Source organism: Megascapheus bottae, chromosome 32 (genome assembly GCF_031878675.1).
Source record: "Megascapheus bottae isolate mThoBot1 chromosome 32, mThoBot2.hap1, whole genome shotgun sequence".
Classification (NCBI taxonomy): domain Eukaryota; kingdom Metazoa; phylum Chordata; class Mammalia; order Rodentia; family Geomyidae; genus Megascapheus; species Megascapheus bottae.
This window is the reverse complement of record NC_143540.1, coordinates 6746867-6767420: the sequence shown is the minus strand read 5'-3', so window position 1 is coordinate 6767420 and position 20554 is coordinate 6746867. Positions and strand designations below refer to the sequence as shown.

Below are 20554 nucleotides of genomic sequence, written 5' to 3'. Positions count from 1 at the left end.
AGACTTAGGCCTGCTGCTTCCCTCACAATTTATTCTTTGGGATCCGGTTTCTACGGCATGCCCATTGGGTGTTATCTTAGTCTGTTTTCTATTGTAGAATAGCATAATCTAGGTTACTTAAAACTAATGTTTATTTTTCACAGTTCTGGCATCTCAAAAGTTCAAGATCAAGGTGCCAGTATATTTGGTATCTAGTGAGAATCCTTCCTATTCCATAGATAAGCTGTCTTCTCTCTGTGCTGAAAGAAACAAGGGGACTTTTGGGGGTCTCTTTTTAAGGGTACTAGACCCATTCATAAAGGCTCTGCCCTCATACCTAATCACTAGTAAAGGCCTAACTTCCAAATGCTATCACACAGGGGGTTAGGTTTCAATATATGAATTTGGAGGAGACACAACATTCACTGTATAGCAGGTAGGGCCCTTTTCTTCAGGTTGGCCACAAGTCTAGCCAGTTGCCAGTAATTGAGCCTATCTGCCACATTTCAAGAAGGATAAGAAGACAAAGGGGTCCAGCCAGGCACTGGTACCTTACAGGTATAGGCCTAGCTTCTCCGGAGGCTGAGATCTGAGGATTGTGGTCCAGGCAGGAAAGTCCTTGTGACTCTTTTATCTCTAATTAAACACTAAAAAGCCAGAAGTGAAGCTGGGGCCCAATGGTAGAGCACTGAACCTTGAATGAAAAAACTCAGGAACAGCAGCCAGGCTGTGAGTTCAAGCCCCAGGACAGACACACCTCCCCAAAAGGGGGTCCAGCTCAAGAAGATGAGCATAAGCCAAAGAAATAAAAGAGGCCCCCTGCAAAGGGCCCTGAAAACCCCTGCTCACTTATTCTCCTGCATCTCCCGTCAGATTTCCTTTCCTCTCTTTGGAAGAACCACTAAGGATTAGAGAAATAAATAGACAAGAACCCCTTTGTTCTCTCTTAAGTGGTCAGAGCAGCCTCAGCAGCAGCCCCAGGCTGCCCTTCAGAATGAATGTTTGGACTGATTTCTGAAACAAAATGGTTGCCTCAGAGTTCAGCCTTGCAAGGCATCAGATACTCAGTGCTTAGATGTTAAGACCAATATGAGAATGGTACATTAAGTAGAATGTTAATATTCTAGAATAAATTTTGGGGCACAGGCATAAATTTGGAACATTAGCAAAACAATGACTATTCAGATTTTATAATAAGTTTGTGGTTAATTTTTAAAGTTTGACTTTAAGACGTAAGAGCAATTTCTCATTTCAATGCTACACATACTTGTAATACTAAATAGATGTTCCCTTTGACTTAGCTCTGCCAGTGTAGAGTATTGCTGATGGTAAAGCTGTCACCAAGAAAGTCAGCACTTCTCCACCAGTAAGTGTTTATGGTAAACACTTCTCTCTGTTCCACCTCTTGGAATGAAAATTTTATCAGTGGTTTAAACACTGTCACTAAATCCACTCCAGTTTTGTGCACTGCCTCAAGAAGATGCTTTCAGTATGTATAGGAAGCCCTCACGGAGATACTTTATTTCTAGTATTTTTGCATGTGTTCAACAGTTGTACACAATGGCTTCAGGTATTTTTTTCTTAAAATTGATGTGGCATTGGACCATGGAATTGGATTTTATGGCAAATCACCACCAACTTTTCATTTGCATTCCACTCTCACTGAATGTCCAACTCATAATATCTTTCTCAAAGCAAGAGGATTCTTACTACTGATGTTATTTAACCAAACTAGTGTCTTCTCCAGCAGATGCTAATAACAAACTATTACTTCATCTAGAAGCAGCTGTTAGATCCTACTCTGTTGGTCTTTTGTTTGATCTGGTATAAAATACAGTAGCAATTTTTCTCTTACCTAAGCTGCCTTTTTTTTTTTTTTTTTTTCCAGTCCTGGGCTTGAGCTCAGGGCCTGAGCACTGTCCTTGGACTTTCTCAAGGCTAGAGCTCTACCACTTGAGCCTCAGCACCACTTCTGGCTTTTTTCTATGTATGTGGTGCCGAGGAATCAAACCCGGGTCTTCATGCATGCTAGGCAAGCACTTTAACCACTAGGCCAAACTCCCGGCCCCCTAAGCTGCCTTTTAAACAGAATGTCTGTTACTCTATTCTGTTTGGACATATGTTTAGTGTTTGACAGTACAGTGTCAAAACCTCTCATATTTCATGTATTTTATGTTTGGCTAAAAAAAATTCTTCCTGGTCAGGTGCTGGTGGCTCATGCTTGTAACTGTACTACTCAGGAGGCTAATATCTGAAGATCACAGTTCAAAGCCAGCCCAAGCACAGTCCATGAGACGCTTATCTTCAATAAACTACTCAGAAAAGTTAGAGCTGGTGCTGTGGCTCAAGTGGTAGAGCGCTTGCTGGGAGTTTGGCCTAGTGGTAGAGTCCTTGCCTAGCATGCACAAAGACCAAGGTTCAATTCCTTGGTACTACATACTTAGAAAAAGCCACAAGTGGTGCTGTGGCTCAAGTGGTAGAGCTTAGAGAAAGCCTAAGGAAAGTGCCTCAGTTCCTGAGTTCCAAACCCAGGACTGACCAAAAAAAAAAAAAAGAAGGAAAAAATGGAGTGCTTGCCTTGAGCACAAAGAGGCTCGGCGATAGCCTGAGTTCAGGCTCCAAGACCAGCAAAAAAAAAAAATTATTATTGGAACTCATGCACAATGCTTAACTATGATCAAATATAAATAATAGATTCAAATGCCATGGTTTATGTTATCAGTAATCTCACTGAAGCTAGCTAGGGAGGTATAATGGGATCTGCAGTGTCACATAGGAATACAGAATGCCAGAAACATTCACTCTTGCATTTCATTGTGTCTTCTAACCACCTCTCTAAAGTAACCATGGAAGGCCATAACACCCCATCCTATAGATAAGGAAAAACAAGCCTGTGGGAGGAGGCATCAACCTGCCTAAGTGTTCCAAATGATTTAGTAAGGGTGTTTAAAGTGTAGAGTTCAGTCTTCCTCAATTGAGAGTCAAAGTAAAATCTTTTCCTCATGAAAATGTTACTCTGGTAACATTAGGGAGAAAAGAGAAAAATACCTTCAAGTATGCAGTAAATAGGATTAGCAGTCAGCATTGTCTAGTCATCAAAGGCTATGAGAAGGCAAAGGTTATACTTCTATTATAGCCAATGCTATACACCAAGCAGCAGCCTAACAAGCCTGTGGGAAAGGACATGGCATTAGCGGTTTGCCAAGGTAAATGCTTCCCAGAATGCTAGATTACATAGACAAAGTGTGAATAGAGATAGTTTAGTAATCCATGCCTTCAAATCTAGTCACTGTAGATCATGCTAGATGTGACATTTACATTGAATTTTCAATGTAAACTGTACTTTTAATTTGGAGTTTAGTCATTAAAGAGATTTCATTTAAAAGCAGAATCCAACTATTCAACCTGCATAAAATGCCATGAATACAGAACTCTAATTGAGAAGGGAGGAAAAGATGAGAGATTTCCAGGCACCAAGCTTCTAGACTCTTTTAAGGGAGGAGGGTGACCCCCACCTTTGCTCCAGTTTCAACCCTACCTGCTTTGAAACCAGTTAAGTCTCACAATGTCACCCCTAGCCTCTGGCAGTAACTATTTTTCCTCTAAAGAGCTTTTTGGTCTTTGTGTTTTCTCTGCCAGAATCCCGCCGCATCCTGCTTCCTGTGGTTCTCCATCACATTCACCTTCACCTAAGGCAACAGAAAGAGCTGCTAATCTGCTCAGGGATTCTCGGCAGCATCTTCTCCATCATCAAGACCAGCTCTCTGGTAGTGGCCTAGCACCCACTCCGTCCTGCTCAATTCTACCATAATCTTGTATTACTGTAACCAGAAACAGACCAAGAAAGATTGCTTTGTACACTTCTCAGTCAAACATGCTGAGAGTGACAGGACATATCTGAGTGAATAGAAGTTTGTGTGGGCTCAGCAAGTTTCAGCCTTGCTATTTAAAAAATGTTTCACTAGCCAGGAGTTTAGCCTAGTGGTAGAGTGCTTGCCTAGCATGCACAAAGACCAGGGTTCGATTCCTTGGTACCACATACGTGGGGGGAAAAAAAAGCCGGAAGTGGTACTGAGGCTCAAGTGGTAGAGCTGTAGCCTTGAGGAAAGCCCAAGGACAGTGCTCAGGCCCTGAGTTCAAGCCCCAGGACTGGCAAAAAAAAGAAATACCAGGCATGAGCACAGACTTGAGGGATAGCTTTCTCATTCAGACTGTTCTTTGAACTTTCCAGCAGCTTGATTTCACCCGTAAGGTATTCCTACACCATTCCAGATGAGATCAGAATATATAAGAAGTAACATTGCTCACAAAAGCTCTGAGCTCTATTAGATGATACAAATCAGATTTCAAGAAATGTGTGGGGGCTGAGAATGTGGCTTAGTGGTAGAGTGCTTCCCTAGCATATATGAAGCCTTGAGTTCCATGGTCCTGTGGCTCAAGTGGTAGAGGACTAGCCTGAGTTCAGGAAGGCTCAGGGACAGAGCCCAGGCTCTGAGTTAGAGAGAGAGAGAAAGTAGAAGAGGAAGGATTAAAGTAGGGAAAGACAAAAAAGGCATAGATGAGTAGGTTATTTTGTATTATCTATTTCTTATGATAATAAGATACATTTCTTACAGAAAATTTGGAACACATAAAAAGAATGAAGAACAGGATGGGTTTTATTATACTATTTTAAAAATTAAAATTCAAGAGAATAAATTTAAATGCATTTAAAATGAAGGTGAGGGGTCAGGATACAAGTATATCAAATGAGGTTATTCAAGAAACAAGAGAGATACCTAAAAGAAAGAATGTTTGGTTTGCAGGGAGCCAGTAGGCATTTATGAAGTTTGGCATTAAAGTGCTTTCTGATCACAAGTGCCCAACCTCTCAGAGAATGACTTAGATGGTCATAGTAACCCTTTTGTTTACTCTTGGCTACAGACAAGACTTGGAGGCCCTCCTTCTCACCAAGCTTCAGAGAAGTCAACCAAGAATGTAAAGTCTACTAGTAGCCCCAAGTTGTTTCTCAGGGAAGCTTATTGCTAAAAGAGGAGCATAAATTGAAGCAGAAAGAGAAAGCAAGTAAAAGAAAAAAATGGAACCAATGAAAACTTGAAGGACATGGTATTTTTGGTTGTATTTTAGAAGGACAGAGTTGAGTATAGTTAATTGCCTATAACTGCTTAAAGATTTGTCCCAGGAAAGAGTATTACAATGACTTTGACAGAGGGAAAGTCATAATTTCTCATTTGGAATGGGGAAAAGTATAGCTATATTGTATGGAGGTAGGGATGGATGGATGGATGGATGGATGGATGGATGGATGGATGGATGGATAGATAGATAGATGGATGGATGCATGGAGAGAAGATGAGATGTAAGCTGCATGAGAACAGAGGTGTTATCTCCCTTGTTCTTTTCTCTATATTCAGGTTCTCAGTGACTGGCACATGGTAAATGTTTAATGACCTGGTAGATGGATGGGCATTCAGACCCATAGTAGTATAAAGATCTTGGAGAAGAGGCAACAGGAAACTCTTTGGGAGATATTTAAAATCAAGACTACAAAGTCTGAAATGAATGTGAGAAATGAATGTGAGAAAGCCTAAAAAAGGAGAACAGATTCTTCCAAAATGTTGATGGTCAGGAGACAGATTGTAGTGAGAAGACATGTTCTGTTATTTCTGTGAAGCTGCCAGGGAATGATAGATTGAGACTAGAGTCCTTCAGATGGATCAGGAGCAAGAGTAAGAGAGCTGAGAAGGTAGAAATGGGACCTAAGTATAAGCAGACAGCAGTTAGAGCTTGCAAGATTGAGAGCAGCCAAAGTGAAAATCTCAAAATGATGAGAACTATGCATTACTATGTACATTGCTTGCAAAAGAGCTGCTGCCACACTCTTAAGATGTCACTTAATCATTTGTCAAACTGTCAGTTCTCAAAGTGTTAGTCAGCAGGGTTATGCTTTCTCCTGACTATACTGAGGAAATTAGAGAAAATCTTTCAACTCAGGACATTCACTTCTGTGTTATTGTCTGTCTGAGATTCAGAACTTCAGCTGGTGTGGTAAGAGTAAGGCTCCACTAGTAGGCCAGAGCAACAGTGGCAGATAGTCCTTGCCTCCTCTCAGAGCCTTTATCCCAAGTTCCTTTCATGCAGCTTGGTGAGGCTGAAAGCTCAGTATTGAAAGTCCAGCCAGAAGACAGTTCCTGACGTGCCTGACAGTACTGCAGGCAAGCCATCGGTTTGTCCTGGTACTTAACAGTGTACTCTCTCACTGCTCACTCCAGGAAGCAGATGTCATAGAAGAGGTAGAGATGATGGTGGAGAGCCTCCTGGATGTGCTCTTGCAGACTCTGCTCACCATCATGAGTAAATCGCACGCTCAGGAGGCGGTAAGAGGGCAGCGGTGCCCGCAGTGCACAGCCGAGATCACTGTTAGTAACTAACATTCAGGTTTTCTTGTTTTCTTTTCTAACCTGGGGCTCCTCCACATTACCCACCTCTCACCATCCCACCACCCTTATTTCAGCCTGCCTCCTGCATGGTACCCTCTTCCTGAACCTGACTCTCCTCTTTACTCTGAAAGCTCTAATGTCATGCCTCAAAAGTACTTGAAGGAGTCTACTATAGGACAGCTTCAGAGAGTATTTCTGACCTGTTCTTCTTCTCTGTTTCTGTTGGCTTTTGCTGTTATGCCAAGTCATTTTCTATAAATTGTAATGAAGCAAGGAAATAGTAAGATGTAGTAACAGGTTGAAGGTGACAAGTAGGTGCTCCTTCTAGGAATCCCTTTATACAGACTCTCCTAATGATGCAAAGGCTAGAATAATTTTCTCAGAATTTTCTTGTACCTACAAACTAGTTGTTTTTGTCCATAGTGTCTTGTCTCTAAATTTAGAGTATCAAGAAAAATGTAAAGAGATAGAATTGCTCAGGCATTGCAATTGAAGTAATGATGACTGCATGAATGATGATTTTGTATTATCTAATCAGGAAAGAGATAAGCTGACAAAGACTCTCAGAAGGGATAGAGATAACACCCTGGATCCCCGCCCTCACTCCTACCTAGAATGGATTTCTCAACCCTGATATGGTAACATGATAAACAGTTTGTATGAAATCTTTCAGTTGGCAGATGAGATATTGCAGAGTGTTCTCTGGGAAGAAAACCTTCTATGGGATCAAGCCAAGCTCCAGCAGTGATAGGGAGAGCAAATAGAGTGCCTGGAGCAGGTGGGTGTTTTGAGCTTAGGAAGAGTATTCCTTGAAGGAGTCCCAGTTGCAAGCACTCTTGCTGTAGGTAAAAGCATGTTTCCCATGTCCTGGTAACCCAGCCTTCTAACCAACACTTAGTGTGGTACTTACTAAGTATCTGGTTTAAGTACTTGAACAATTACAAATGAAGTCATTCACTTCATGTAAGTTACAATGAGGATAATAATGATAACTTATTGGTTCTTTTTTTAACTAGACTTTGTGTTACAATGCTTTACATATATTAACCCGTCCATTCCTCACAAATGAATTATGGCTTCTTATGCTCAGCTAGCAGATATAACTGAAATTCATATGCACATATTCTTTGTACACATATGTGTAGTGATTTTAGAGATGTAAAAAGGGTTGAGAGACTAAAAGAACTGTCTAATTCTCATGAATTGGGGAGGATTTAAAAAGTCATCCAAGTGAAGTTCTTTTTCTGCCCTTCCTCCTGAAGAGGCAGCCTGCTAGGAAGAAACCACACTCGACGGACCATTTAAAAAGGTCGTAAGATCATATTTGGAGTCCTTCGAGCAAAGTTTGCTCCCATGTATTCCAAATTAGCAACTGGAAGAAATATCCTTAAGATTCTATTTGCCTTAAAGCCTCTAAAAGGTCAATTGAGATCCTTTGCCTTTCAATTGTGGTGATCTGCTGTGTTCCATTTGTCAACTGTAGTTTTCCATGTAAACTCTGGGAGGCAGTGTAGGAGGTCCTAAAACTGCTTTGTTGTTAGTTAAGGCTTTTAAGTAGTCCTAGGTTGCAGAAGGCCTTATTAAGATTCTGAAACCCTCCAGAAAAGAAAGCTCATTTTCAGAGCCAGAGTTGTCATCCTTCTTCCATGATCATTGGGGGCCATTTCAAACCCTCCCTTCTCTCCTTGCCCTCCGTGTGCTGTGGCAACAGAACCCTTAATGATTAGCTACATTGTCTTTTTTTCGGGTTTTTCTCCAGGGCGAGTATGTATCCTGTCTTCTCTCATTGCTTCGTCAGATGTGTGATACCCATTACCAACACCTTCTGGACAACTTCCAGAGCAAAGATGAACTCAAGGTATGAAAAGAGCATTAGCTTTTCTCCCAGGAAAGGAAGTGTGCAGCCAAGACTGCTACAGGCTCTTCTCTGTCAGGTAAATGAGTTCATATGACCATCAATTGCCAAGAGTATAAGATTCACCTGCTCCAACTTATAGCTGAATGATTATATAGCCTCCAGAAGCTAAAAACTAATAATGTCCCTTCACAACTACGCCCCAGAAAATTGGCACTCTACAACTATATGCCTTTTTGGGGGGCTACTCTGGGACATACTGGTTCAAGCCCCATGACCCACAAAAAGAATCTCAGAACTTTAGTGTCAATGCTGGCTTTGAAACTTGATCCTCAGATCTCAGCCTCCTGAGTAGCTAGGATTATAGATGTGAGCCACCCGGGCCTGGCTTCAAAACATTTTTTGTGGGCCGGGAGTTTGGCCTAGTGGTTAAAGTGCTTGCCTAGCATGCATGAAGACCCGGGTTCAATTCCTTGGTACCACATACATAGAAAAAAGCTGGAAGTGGTGCTGAGGCTCAAGTGGTAGAGCTCTAGCCATGAGAAAGTCCAAGGACAGTGCTCAGGCCCTGAGCTCAAGCCCAGGACTGGCAAAAAAACAAAACAAAAAAAACATTTTTGTGTTCAATATTCTTGTGTGGATTCAAATTATTCTTTTATAATAATTTAAGGAACTCCCTGTATTCTTTCTTATAGGGTTTTATTTATCTAGGAAGGTGTTAATTTCTTTTTCTTTTGAATAACAGTTTTAATAGATACAGCATTCTTGATTGACAGTCTTCTTTTAGCACTTTGAGTTTATCTGCCTTCTGGCCACCATTATGTCTGCCGATAATGAGACAAGATAGCTAGTGCAAGATGATGACGAAGTTTGAAAATATAACAAGATTAAACTAAGTTCAGGAGCTGAGAGAGAAGCAGGAAATATGGTTGAAAAATCACTAGAACAGTATATTGAATCAGCCACTCAATGTACAGACCAGTATTTTTTTTCAATACCCTCCATTCTCTTTTGAGATGTTAAATGAGAAACAGCACCTCAGAGGAGTAATTAGGTCTGGGAATAGAAAATCCCTGTTTGGTTTGTTTGTTTGTTTGTTTGCTTGGTGTCTGTTACCTAGGAAGAATACCTTAAAAAAAAAAAAAAGTGTGTGTGGCAGAAGGGGACCATAAAGAACAGAAGATCTTTTAATTATAAGGCCAAGCCAGACTCTATGTGATAATGTTAAAACAAGATTAGTGGGTAGTTGCTAGGTAACCATACCTCCAGATAACCAGTTCTGAACTAGAACCTGCCCAATTTGGGGATGTAAATACCCTGATAAATACCTCCAGTTGAGCCTTAAGTTCCCATCATCCCAGCTAGCTTTTTTTCCTCATTCTTTGAATCCTGCTTTGTCTTCTGTGTTAAATAAATCTTTATATGTCCTGCTACTTGCATACCTCTTTCATGGATTACTTAAGAATTTATTTCATCCTTCCTTATTCAGAGTTTCTGGGGAGTCACTGGGCTTGGAAAATCCCCCTCTTCTATTAGAGAAACCTCTTTTCCAAATGTCCTTTCAGTGACAGTATCTGTTAATCTTATTGAAAACATTTGTACATGAATTGTTTGGCTTTTTGTTTTGTTTTAATTTTTTGGCAGAATTTGGGTTTGGAGTTTTTTGTTTGTTTTTAGACAGTACTGGGGATTGAACCCAAAGGCCTTACACATGCTAGGCGAGCTGTCTACCAAGTTTATCATGCTGATTTCAAGATTCTCTTTCCTCTGTGGTTAGGAATTTTTGCTGAAGATTTTCTGTGTGTTCCGAAACCTGATGAAGATGAGTGTCTTCCCTCGGGACTGGATGGTTATGCGGCTGCTTACAAGCAAGTGAGTAATGAAGGGCCTTCTAATGGCAGAGCTCTTCTCAGATTAAGGAGCGCTCACGCATGTGTATGTGTGTGTGTGTGTGTGTGTGTGTGTGTGTGTATACATGCATATATATATATATATATGAGTATATATGAGCATATGTGTATATGAGAAAATGATACATATATATATGAGTTATATGAGCATATATGAATATGAGAAAAAGATAAAGGCCAAGAAAAGGATAAAGGGCAAGACTAAGAGGAAAGACAATTTGGCAAAAGGAAAAACTAGAGGTGCATTCAGAAAGACTTTACCGTTGGCCATTGGCTCTAAGGACAAATGAAGAAAAGAATAAAGTTTTTTATTTTACAAATGGAGCCTATGTACATGGTAGAATTTGCCAGTCTTGGGGCTTAAACTCAGAGCATGGGCATTATCCTTGAGCTTTTCTAAGGCTAGTTCTCTACCACTTGAGCCACAGCACCACTTCCAGCTTTTTCTGTTTACCAAGGAATTGAACCCAGGGCTTCATGCATGCTAGGCAAGCATTCTACCACTATGCCACATTCCTGACCCCATGGTAGATATTTTGTACAGTGAAAATAGAAAGATTAAACATTAAGTCTTTAGTCCACCTTTTAATGGGATGGTTGTTTCTTTGAGGACTTGGTTTTGAGAAATTCAATTTTTTGGGGCTGTAGGTATATTTTAGATATGAGGCCCTTATCTGTTGTATGGCTAGTGAAAATCTTCTCCCACTCTCTAGGCTTTCTGTTTGACTTGCTAGCTATGTCCTTTGCCATACAGAAGCGCTGTAATTTAATGCAACCCCTTCTGGTCCTCTATTAAGAAAGTTTCAACTTATGCCAAGGAGCCCTACTATATCTCCTATTCCTTCCTGTAAAGTTTTCTGCCTTTACTTCAAGGTCTTTGATCCATTTGGAATGAATTCTGGTGCAGGGTGACATTTAAGGATCCAACTTAAATTTTTTACAGGTGTTTAACCAATTCTGCCAGCACCATTTGTTGAAGCGGCTGTCTTTTTTTCCATCCTATTTTTTTGGCTCCCTTATCAAAAATTAGGTGGCCATAGGTCTGTGGGTTAATTTCTGGATCTTTAGTTCTATTTATTCCATTGGTCCTCAGGCCTGTTCTTGTGCCAGTACCAAGCTGTTTTTTGTTATAGATATATTAGCAAACCAGCATGATATTGCCACTTCGTGCCTTTTATAGAATACTTTCCCCTCAAAAAAACTGCAACAAGGGTTTTGTCCAGAACATAAGAAGAGAATGACTATAAACTTGTACAGATCTTTGCTCAAAAACTAGATTTTCCATCTGAATTCTTTATCTCTGTCTCTAATTCCATTCTTAGCACTTTAAGCTTCACAGCCTGTCCTTCAGGAACAGCCTCTTTCAAAGCTTTTGCCTTTAATTTTTGTCACCCCTCTGCTGGTGGTCTAGTCTCTCTAATGTATTGTCTTTACTTTATTCTGTTGGTGTACTAAAGCTCATATGGCCCCTTTTAGACTGTTTAGTCAGGCTCTCTGCTATCAAATCCTCACTGTCCATACCACTCTACTTTCTGCTTCACCCCATGATCTCAATTATAGCATAGTCGCCTTCCAGAGTAGATTAAGAGTAATACTCTAGCCAGACATCAATGGCTCACGCCTGTAAATCTAGCTACTCAGGAGGCTGAAATCTAAGGATCGTGATTCAAAGCTAGCCCAGGCACTAAAGTCTGTGAGACTCTTAGCTCCAATAAACCACCAGAAAGAAACTGGAAGTGGCACTGTTGCTCAAGTGGTAGAGTGCTAGCCTTGAGCTGAAAAGCTGAGTAGCAGTGCCCAGGCCCAAAGTTTAAGCCTCACAACTGACAGATAAAAAAAGAGTGATAGTGGGGGGTGTGGGGGGGAGGGTAATGGGTACCAAGACATGTGAAAGGGTATCAATGTATGTGAATTAAGGCACCTTCTATCTGGCAAATATCATGTAACCCTTTTACTAATTACAATTAAAAAAAAAAAGAAAAAAAGAAAAAAAAAGTAATAATCTAGATCAAGGGCAAATGACTTATCGGTAAAAATACTAATTCTGTGACAGAAGGGACTATTTAATAACTATAAGCTCCTGTTATCTAGTAAAATAATAAAATTATGCCCCAAAATTCGGCAAAATGATCATATATGTGTTGATTATACAAAGGTTCCAAAATACTAGAAATTAATCTTTGAACTAGGAGAAATATTAAAGAACTATACAGTCCAAAGAGAAGTAATATCAAGGACACAGTGAAATACTATGCTACCTTAGTAAGGAGTATTTTTCCAAGATTAGTTTTCTGTGTTGTATATACTATCTTCTCTAACTTTTATAGTCACATCTTACATAGGAGCAAGTTGTGTTGATATTTTGCTGACAGGCCACAGATGCTAAGCAATCAGATGCCATTATTTAGTCTTTTAATTCTGCCAATGCTTTTACTTGTTTCAGTATTATAGTCACTACTGTCCAGTACCTGTCTTCTGCATTACACAAGAATTTCACAGAGACAGATTTTGACTTCAAGGTAGGAGCTCACAAAATCCACCAATACTGTGAAATCCCTAGTAAATGTAAAAAATGCTCATTGCTTTTTGCTTTACTAATATATTCATAGTATCAAATAGTTTCTGTACTTTACAATAATGAGAATATTACTTAGGAGCCTCCCTTTTGGAAGTGCTGAGAGCTAGAAATTTATGAATATGCTTTCTAGTTCAGATCCAACACTTTTGGCTTCAGGAATCAAGAAAGAGAAAAAGATAAAAGCCCTGTTTGCAAAGATACTTAAAAAGGAAAACAAATTAGGAGCTTAGGTTATAAAACAAAATCTGTGCTAGATGGATGTACTTAATAACTCACTTTGCAAGGTTAGGGACATAGGCTGTCACGTGACTATTCTATTTCTCTCTAGGTGTGGAATTCTTACTTTAGTCTGGCAGTTCTGTTCATAAATCAGCCAAGCCTTCAGCTAGAAATCATCACCTCAGCCAAGAGGAAGAAGATTCTAGATAAGTAAGTCAGACATCCTCTGTTCATCTTCCTGCCACTTGCCCAGATGGGACTACCATTCCATAACAGGATCCTTCAGGTTCTTATGGTTGGTAGGTTCCCAATGTGAGAAATTCATTCAAGAGTCAAATAGCTTAATATTTTGAGATACATTAGAAACAAATAGTGCTGATATATTGGCCTCATTAGCTTGTCTTTCTGAACCTTCCTCTACTAACAGTTGACTCGCATGTCACTATTCCTAGGTATGGGGACATGCGTGTGATGATGGCTTATGAACTATTCAGCATGTGGCAGAATTTGGGTAAGTCTTTTCTCCCTATTGCTTTCTCCCACATACTGTAGAGTAAAAAAAAAAAAGACTAATAAGTTCCACCTAGGAAGTTAATTCAGGCCTCAAAATCCTTATATAACTTTTAGCATAACACCTCAGATGGATGATATAAAGCTCTTGGCATAGAGTATTTGGCTGAGAGATGAGATCTCAGTACTACTTATGTACAGTCTCTGTTTTGAGAACTAAAATCAAAGGGAAAAAAGAAGTATCCAGTACATTTTTTCCAATTTGAGAAACTCGGCTTATAAGATAGTCTGTGTTTTTCATCTCCCAGTCTAGATGCTACAGGCTCAGAATTGTAGATTGTGAGGATACCTGGCTCATGAACAGTGCTATGAATTTCAATAGAGGTGGAAATACTTCATGGATCTCTGTTATTCATATCATGTACTTGACACATATTGCATGAAGGAACATGTAAGAATGGGGTTGCAATCAATGAATAACACTGATTTTGGCTTTCCTCCTTTCCACAGTTTCTAAAATAGTCCCTACTTTGGATCTAAAGTTGTCAGATTAAGCCAGGCACTGGTGGCTCATGCCTGTAATACTAGCTACTCAGAAGGCTGAAATCTGAAGTTCAGTTTGAAGCTGGCCCAGGCAGGAAAGTCTATGAGCTTCTTATCTGGAATTAGCTATCAAAAAGCCAGAAGTAGAACTGTGGCTCAAGCCTTCAGCACTAAAACTCAGGAACAGCACCAGGTCCAGAGTTAAAACCCCAGGACAGGCACCAAAAAAAAAAAAAAAAAAAAAAAAAAGCTGTCAGATCAATGTTTCTGGTAGAATCCTTAATTTGCCTTGATTAACATCCTTATGTCAGACTGATATGGACCAGCCCATGATAATATAGGTATCTGAGCATTCCTTCAGGAAGCTTGAGAAAATATTACTGTTTCACGGGAAGTACACTATTTCTATGTGAGGCTTTCAAAATAGAAGAAATTAAAAAGACACTATATTTGCCTCTATGAAGTCATTATTAACTTACTGCTTTCAGTGGAACTATTGTCTAGTTCCTAAGAATTGGTTTTATTTGGCCTAGCAATTATTGTATTGGTGCACAGTTTATCTTCTCCTTGGTCTATAAAGAACTGAAGCAGAGTAAGTAGGGATTTTTTTCAGTGCTGAAACTCAAGAGACAATGACCAAACCCAGAGCTATGCTAGGCAAACACTATACCACTCAGCTACATTCCCAGCCCCGGAAAAAATTATACCATGTGCTGTGCTCCACCTGTTAATCTTCCATGGAAGAGGCAGTGCACTAATTCCTGTTTGTTTGGGTTTTTTGTGTTTTTTTCTACAGGTGAACATAAGATCCACTTTATTCCCGGAATGATTGGTCCTTTCTTGGGTGTAACACTGGTCCCACAGCCAGAAGTGCGGAATATCATGATCCCCATCTTTCATGACATGATGGACTGGGAGCAGAGGAAAAATGGCAACTTCAAACAGGTAAAATGATACCTGCAGTGTTGAGAATGTTATTCTCTGGAATGGACCCCTTCTTCTCAGGCAGGTGGCCCAAATGGTCAGGTTGTGGTTTCAGTAGTGATGGGCTGTATTGTGGTCATTAAATCCTGTTCAAGGCTTTTCCCTTGCTTGCTGGCCATAACTGATTTGTGAATTATCTTCATCAAGTTAGAAACAAGGAAAGGATCAGAGGAAAGCCAGGATGGTGGATCACACCTGTATTGCTAGCTACTGGGGAAGTAAGATTGGGAGGATGGCTGTTTGAGACCAGCTTGGGCAAAAAGTAAGACCACCATCTCAACCAATAAAATCTGGGCATGGTAGGGCATCTCTGTCATTCAGCTAAAGGGGAGGTATACACTGAAGGATTGAGGTCCATGGCAGCCTGGACATAAGCATAAGGCCTTATTCAAGAAAACAGCACAAAGAGGTCTGGGGCATGGCTCAAAAGTGTTAGCGCACTTCCCTAACAAGCACAAAATCCCGAGTTCAAACACACACGCACACACACAGAGAAAGGGGGGGGGGAGGGACTGACATCACATGAAAGGTACTTTTGATGAAGTAAACAATAACTAAGCCTGTACCTCGTAGTTTCACTCAGGAGATGCCCTGGGAGCATGTTGTTCTTCCTCCACTGTATGGTCCAGACATTTTTTTTAAAGGAAAGTAAGTTGGCAATTTATTTTTTTCTTTTTCCCTCTCTTTTTTTTAATTAGCGTATATTAATTGTACAAAGGAGTTTCATTGTGGTATTTCCATCCATGCATACAATGTACTTTGATCAAATTTGCCCCTCCTATTACTCTTTCTTATGTCTTCTCCCACCTAGTGAAGGCATTTCTAAGGTTGGAGCCAGACCAGGTAGAGTAGCCCAGGATTTCCCAGACTGCGGATACAGGAGATCATTCTGACCAAGTGCTTTATACTGTCCCCTTGTGCAGTTCTTCTGCCACTACTAAAGTGGAGGAGATGACTCCTGCCTTTTTATCTGTACCCTCAGGGATTAGTACTAAAACCAATACAGGCCATTGTTAGGGACATCAGTCTTAGCTTGTAAAAGAAATAATTTGCTAGCAACACAAAGTGTCCTCTTTGATTTGTTCTGTTTTGTGATATGAGAATTTCTCCTTGTTGATCTGAGCAGCTACAGCTACCTGATTCTTGACAATGAAAACAAAAACATGCACATAGGAGGGAAAACTGTATATCTTTATATGATATTACTCTGTATAAAAATTAACTGTGAATGGATCAGAGACCTAACATAAGACCTGAAACTTGGAAACTACTGAGAAAAACATAGGAAAAATACGTTAAGATATAGGCATACACAAGGACTTTGTGGATAAGACTCTAATAACCCAAGGAAGAAGAGCAGTAATTGAAAGATTCTATCCAATTACAAAGTTTCTGTAAGCTAGGTACAGAGGTTCAAGCCTGTAATCTTAGCTTCTTGGGAGAACAATAAGAGGATTTAAATTTGAGGCCAACTCAGGCAAAAAGTTTGTGAGACTTCATCGCAACCCATGGCTGGGCATGTTGGCAGGCACATACCTGTTATCCCAGCTACAGGATTAGCACAGTTCTGAATACAGTAGCATGTTCCTGTCATACACAGTGGCATGGGGAAGCATGGGCAGGAGATTCAAAGGCCCAGCTGGCTTGAGCATAAAGTGAGTCCCTACCTTGAAAAAAAATGGAAAAAGAGTCTAGAAGCATGCCTTAAGTGGTGGAAGCACAGGCACTTAGTACCTTCAAATTTTAATTAGTCCTGTGTCCTACTTAAACTACTAGGGGTAGAAGCCTTGAACTGAGAGAGAGGAGGTAGTTTCTTGGTGTTGCAGAGGACATCTTGTTTTCCCTGGAATTCATTTGGAGCAAGAATCAAATGTGAAAAAGTTTCCCATGATCTTCACCTTGCAAAGTGACTAAAGATTTCTCATTCTTTCTGAGTTCAGTTTGTGTTTATGAAGTCTGTTTTCTTCTAGGTGGAGGCCGAGCTGATTGACAAGCTGGACAGCATGGTGTCAGAAGGGAAAGGTGATGAGAGCTACAGGGAGCTCTTCGGCCTGCTGTAAGCTGCCCGAGTCCCAGGAATCCCAAATGTAGGGAGTGAGTGAAATGGGCCAGTGAAGATTAGAAGCCTGCCTGTGCTAGGCAGGCTTCAGAGGTTGAGTATGAGAAGAGACCTGGAACCTGGTAGTAGCCAGGCTTGCTTTCTGTCAACAAGAAAGCAAGCTCTTTTAGGGAATAGCCATAGTAGCCTAAAGAGCTAAGAAGAAACAATATCTCAGCACCTAGATGACAGGAAGGGAGTCATTGTTTATCTTTACAACAGGCAATGCGTCCTCATAGGCCAGTCACTCATGGAGACTCAGGTTAGTGCACTGTACTGACATTTCTGGGAAAAGATTACAATTCTCCTCTAAAAGAAGGGCTCCTGTTTGCCCTGCTTCGTAAGACATTGCAGTTGGCTTGGGAAAAATACTACCGTGGAGTCTTGAATTATTTAGATCATCTCACCAGGCCATTTTCTAGTGAAATGAGGTAGTATTAACTGGTGTCGAGGTTCCCCCAGGACCGCTGCTTGTAGTTTCCTTCTGGTGTGGATGGAAGCTAACAGCCTTGAGGCAAGTTTTGTAAGGCTTAAGATCCAAAGAGGGAGAAACTGTGGCCTCCCATTTACAGTGATGTCGCTCTTCTAGCTCTCTAAAAAGAAAATCTCAAGTTCTAAAAATGAAATCTCAAGTTCTAGCATATCCTCATTTGCAGCATTGATGTTTTCTGTTTGAATACCATTTTGAAGACAAATTTCTAAAGTATTTTTTTTTTCAGTAAAAAAAAATACTAGTGTTTGCTTAGAACCCACCTGTAAGGGTAGCAGAGAAAGATTCTCATCCTTCCCGCTTTAGAGGTGATGAGCCTGGCTTACAGAAGTGCTTGCAAGTCTCACTTGCCTGGCTAGTAAAAGGTAACTCCTCTGAAAGGATGATCCAGATCTTCTAGTTTCAAGAAGGAAAATTCTTTTTTTTTTTTGCCAGTCCTGGATTTGGGCTCAGGGCCTGAGCACTGTTCCTGGATTTTTCTCAAGGCTAGGGCTCTACCACTTGAGCCACAGCACCACTTCTGGCTTTTTGCTATATATGTGGTACCGAGAAATCGAACCTGGGTCTTCATGCATGCTAGGCAAGCACTCTACCACTAGGCCAAACTCTCAGCCCCAAGAAGGAAAATTCTTAATTTATCTTACTTTTTAAGGTTTATTTAATGAATTATTGACATTTAAATAATTATAATTTATGAAATGAATCCTTTACTGTTTCCTTTAACTGAAGATGTTTCTATTTGTAGAAATAAGGCACTAGTAAATAATTTCACTACAAAGGAAAACATAAAAACCACAGTTACTAATTACACGAACAAATACCATTTGCTTGAGTTTGAACTCAGGGCTTCTGGCGTGCTAGGCAGACAACTCCACCACTTGAACCATTCCTTTGACAGTCATTCTGAGAAACAAAGACCACTGACAACCTGAAGTAGCATTTTCCAGTTTACATCTTGAAAAGACATTTATAGAAACATTGAAAAAATGAATCATGGGCTAATTTGATTAGAAAAGACAGTTAAACGTGAACAAGCTGCTATACTGAAGGACTTCTCAAAGCCATTAACATGCAAAGGGCATGAAAGCACTGCTGACGGATCGTATATCCAGCATTCCCTAAGCTCACTGTCATCCAGGACTGGAGAGCTCTGTGGACCAGTTTAAGTCATGCAGCTCAGAGACTGGAATTGATAGTCTTTCCTTCTCTATCCAGCAAAATAGATCACATGGGAAAACCTCATTTCTTGAAACTTTAGCCTAGGTATATGGTCTGTGCAAGGAAATAAGTATCACAGAAAAGTATTAATATCACTCATGTGTTTGAGTCCTCAGTGATGGCCTCCATCCAGAAGTGACAGTGACTCTAGTATGAAAAGGAATTAGGAATCATTGTGTGGCGTGAGACCTGGACTTCAGCTCATTATTAGAGCAAGCAGAAATAGGTCATCCTCCCCTCAAAGAGACCAAAGGATCTCAAAAGCCAGGCTTCATGATGGTGAAGCAGAGACTTGTTTCCAGGGAACAGGAGCATGAGACAGACGGGGTTGAAAACATGACTTGGCCAATATACTGGTTTGTTTGGCACTATCCCTTGAAAGGGTGTTTGACTGAGTGTAGCTCCTGGACTTTTTCTCTGTCACTCATTGTGTGCAACAGAGGCTGGTAAGGATCCTACTCTTGACTTATATGAAGAGGTTGGTTTGACTGTTTGCTGAGGGTCCCTCTGGGCCATAGAGGCAGTTAGGCAATTGTAAAAGCCAGGCATATTCTTCCATGGTCCCCTATCTTACTCAGCTGTTCCTTGGCAACAGACCTCTACATATTATGTCTAAAGAGGTTGGGGCTTTGGACCACACACACCTCCACCTCAGTGGTATCCCTAGGGACATATACAAGGAAATAGATGTGCTCGTTGTTGTGTCCAGTTCAATAACCTCCTTGTCTTTACTTTCTGCTTCATGGAGTAGAACCCAGCTGTTTGGGCCATACCCCAGGTAAGACTGCAGTGTGGCAAATCTGTCTCCAGATTGATCACAGTCCTCACAGGCTCTTAGACCTCACTCTTGTACTCAGAAATAGCTCATGAATTGTTTTTGCTCCATTTGTTTCAATAGCCTGCTGGAGAAGGTTGAACAGGAAACGTGGCGTGAGACGGGCATTTCCTTTGTTACCTCAGTAACCCGCCTCATGGAACGCCTTCTTGACTACAGGTATTTTTTCAGACACCTAATCAGTCTCTTCATTAGTATGGTATCCTCACCCACAAGGGTATTCCATTGTCTAAACAGACCACGTTTAGACATACCTCTAATCCCAGCAAGGGGGAGGCTGAGGCAGGAGGATCTTGAGTTCAAGGCTACTTAGTAAGGTCATATGTCCTTCATACAGAAGACTATTCTGCTGTAGATGCCATTACCAGCCATTTGAAATCTGCCAGTGATAAGAGACAGCGCACCTTTCCTCAAGAGCAGACCAAGGCTTCCAGGAACTCCCCAAGATATAGACCCATGCATTCAGGACATCCCAGGGATATGCCACCATCAGATCTTCCATCCGTCATAGCCAAGGCTCAGGAATGGGCACGCAAGACAGGAAGCAGCTGTAATGTTTTAATGAAGACCTTTCTCAGAGCCATGTGGCAGATAAGCAGGGTGACATGTACAAAAATAAGACCAAGGATGACTTTTTGGTCACCCATTTTTCATGACTACTTCTTTGCTTGAAGTCTTATTTCTGTTCTCCCAAAATGAACAGATTAGGTGAAATAGTCCATGGGTTGGAAAATTTTCATGAAAGCCTGGCTTCCCAGTCGTGGCTTTTGAAGTTGCCCAAACCTTTAACAATGAATCAACTACAGAAGCTTGAATATCCTCAGCAGCATTCAAGTGGTGCCTAAGGGTGCCTTTTAGGACACAAGAAAAAGGTGACGAAGAATAGATAGGAAGG

The 20554-nt window shown here is 40.7% G+C and overlaps 1 protein-coding gene across 8 annotated transcripts in view; it reads left to right on the top strand.

Moving 5' to 3' along the window:
- The window catches only part of Dock3 (dedicator of cytokinesis 3), a 150544-nt gene that overhangs the window by 100124 nt on the left and 29866 nt on the right, over nucleotides 1–20554 (top strand). For 7 of the 8 annotated variants that reach the window (XR_016533464.1, XR_016533463.1, XM_090323338.1 and 4 more), the window contains exons 25-35: nucleotides 3619–3746; nucleotides 6252–6398; nucleotides 8179–8277; nucleotides 10052–10146; nucleotides 12628–12703; nucleotides 13091–13191; nucleotides 13434–13492; nucleotides 14831–14979; nucleotides 16989–17074; nucleotides 19576–19602; nucleotides 19723–19818. Coding sequence is in view for 6 of the 8 variants with exons in the window: in XM_090323338.1 (XP_090179464.1) it covers nucleotides 3619–3746; nucleotides 6252–6398; nucleotides 8179–8277; nucleotides 10052–10146; nucleotides 12628–12703; nucleotides 13091–13191; nucleotides 13434–13492; nucleotides 14831–14979; nucleotides 16989–17074; nucleotides 19576–19602; nucleotides 19723–19818 (1063 nt within the window). In the remaining 2 variants the exon portion in view is untranslated. The remainder of the gene's footprint in view (nucleotides 1–3618; nucleotides 3747–6251; nucleotides 6399–8178; nucleotides 8278–10051; nucleotides 10147–12627; nucleotides 12704–13090; nucleotides 13192–13433; nucleotides 13493–14830; nucleotides 14980–16988; nucleotides 17075–19575; nucleotides 19603–19722; nucleotides 19819–20554) is intronic. The other variant, XM_090323337.1, reaches the window with a different exon arrangement.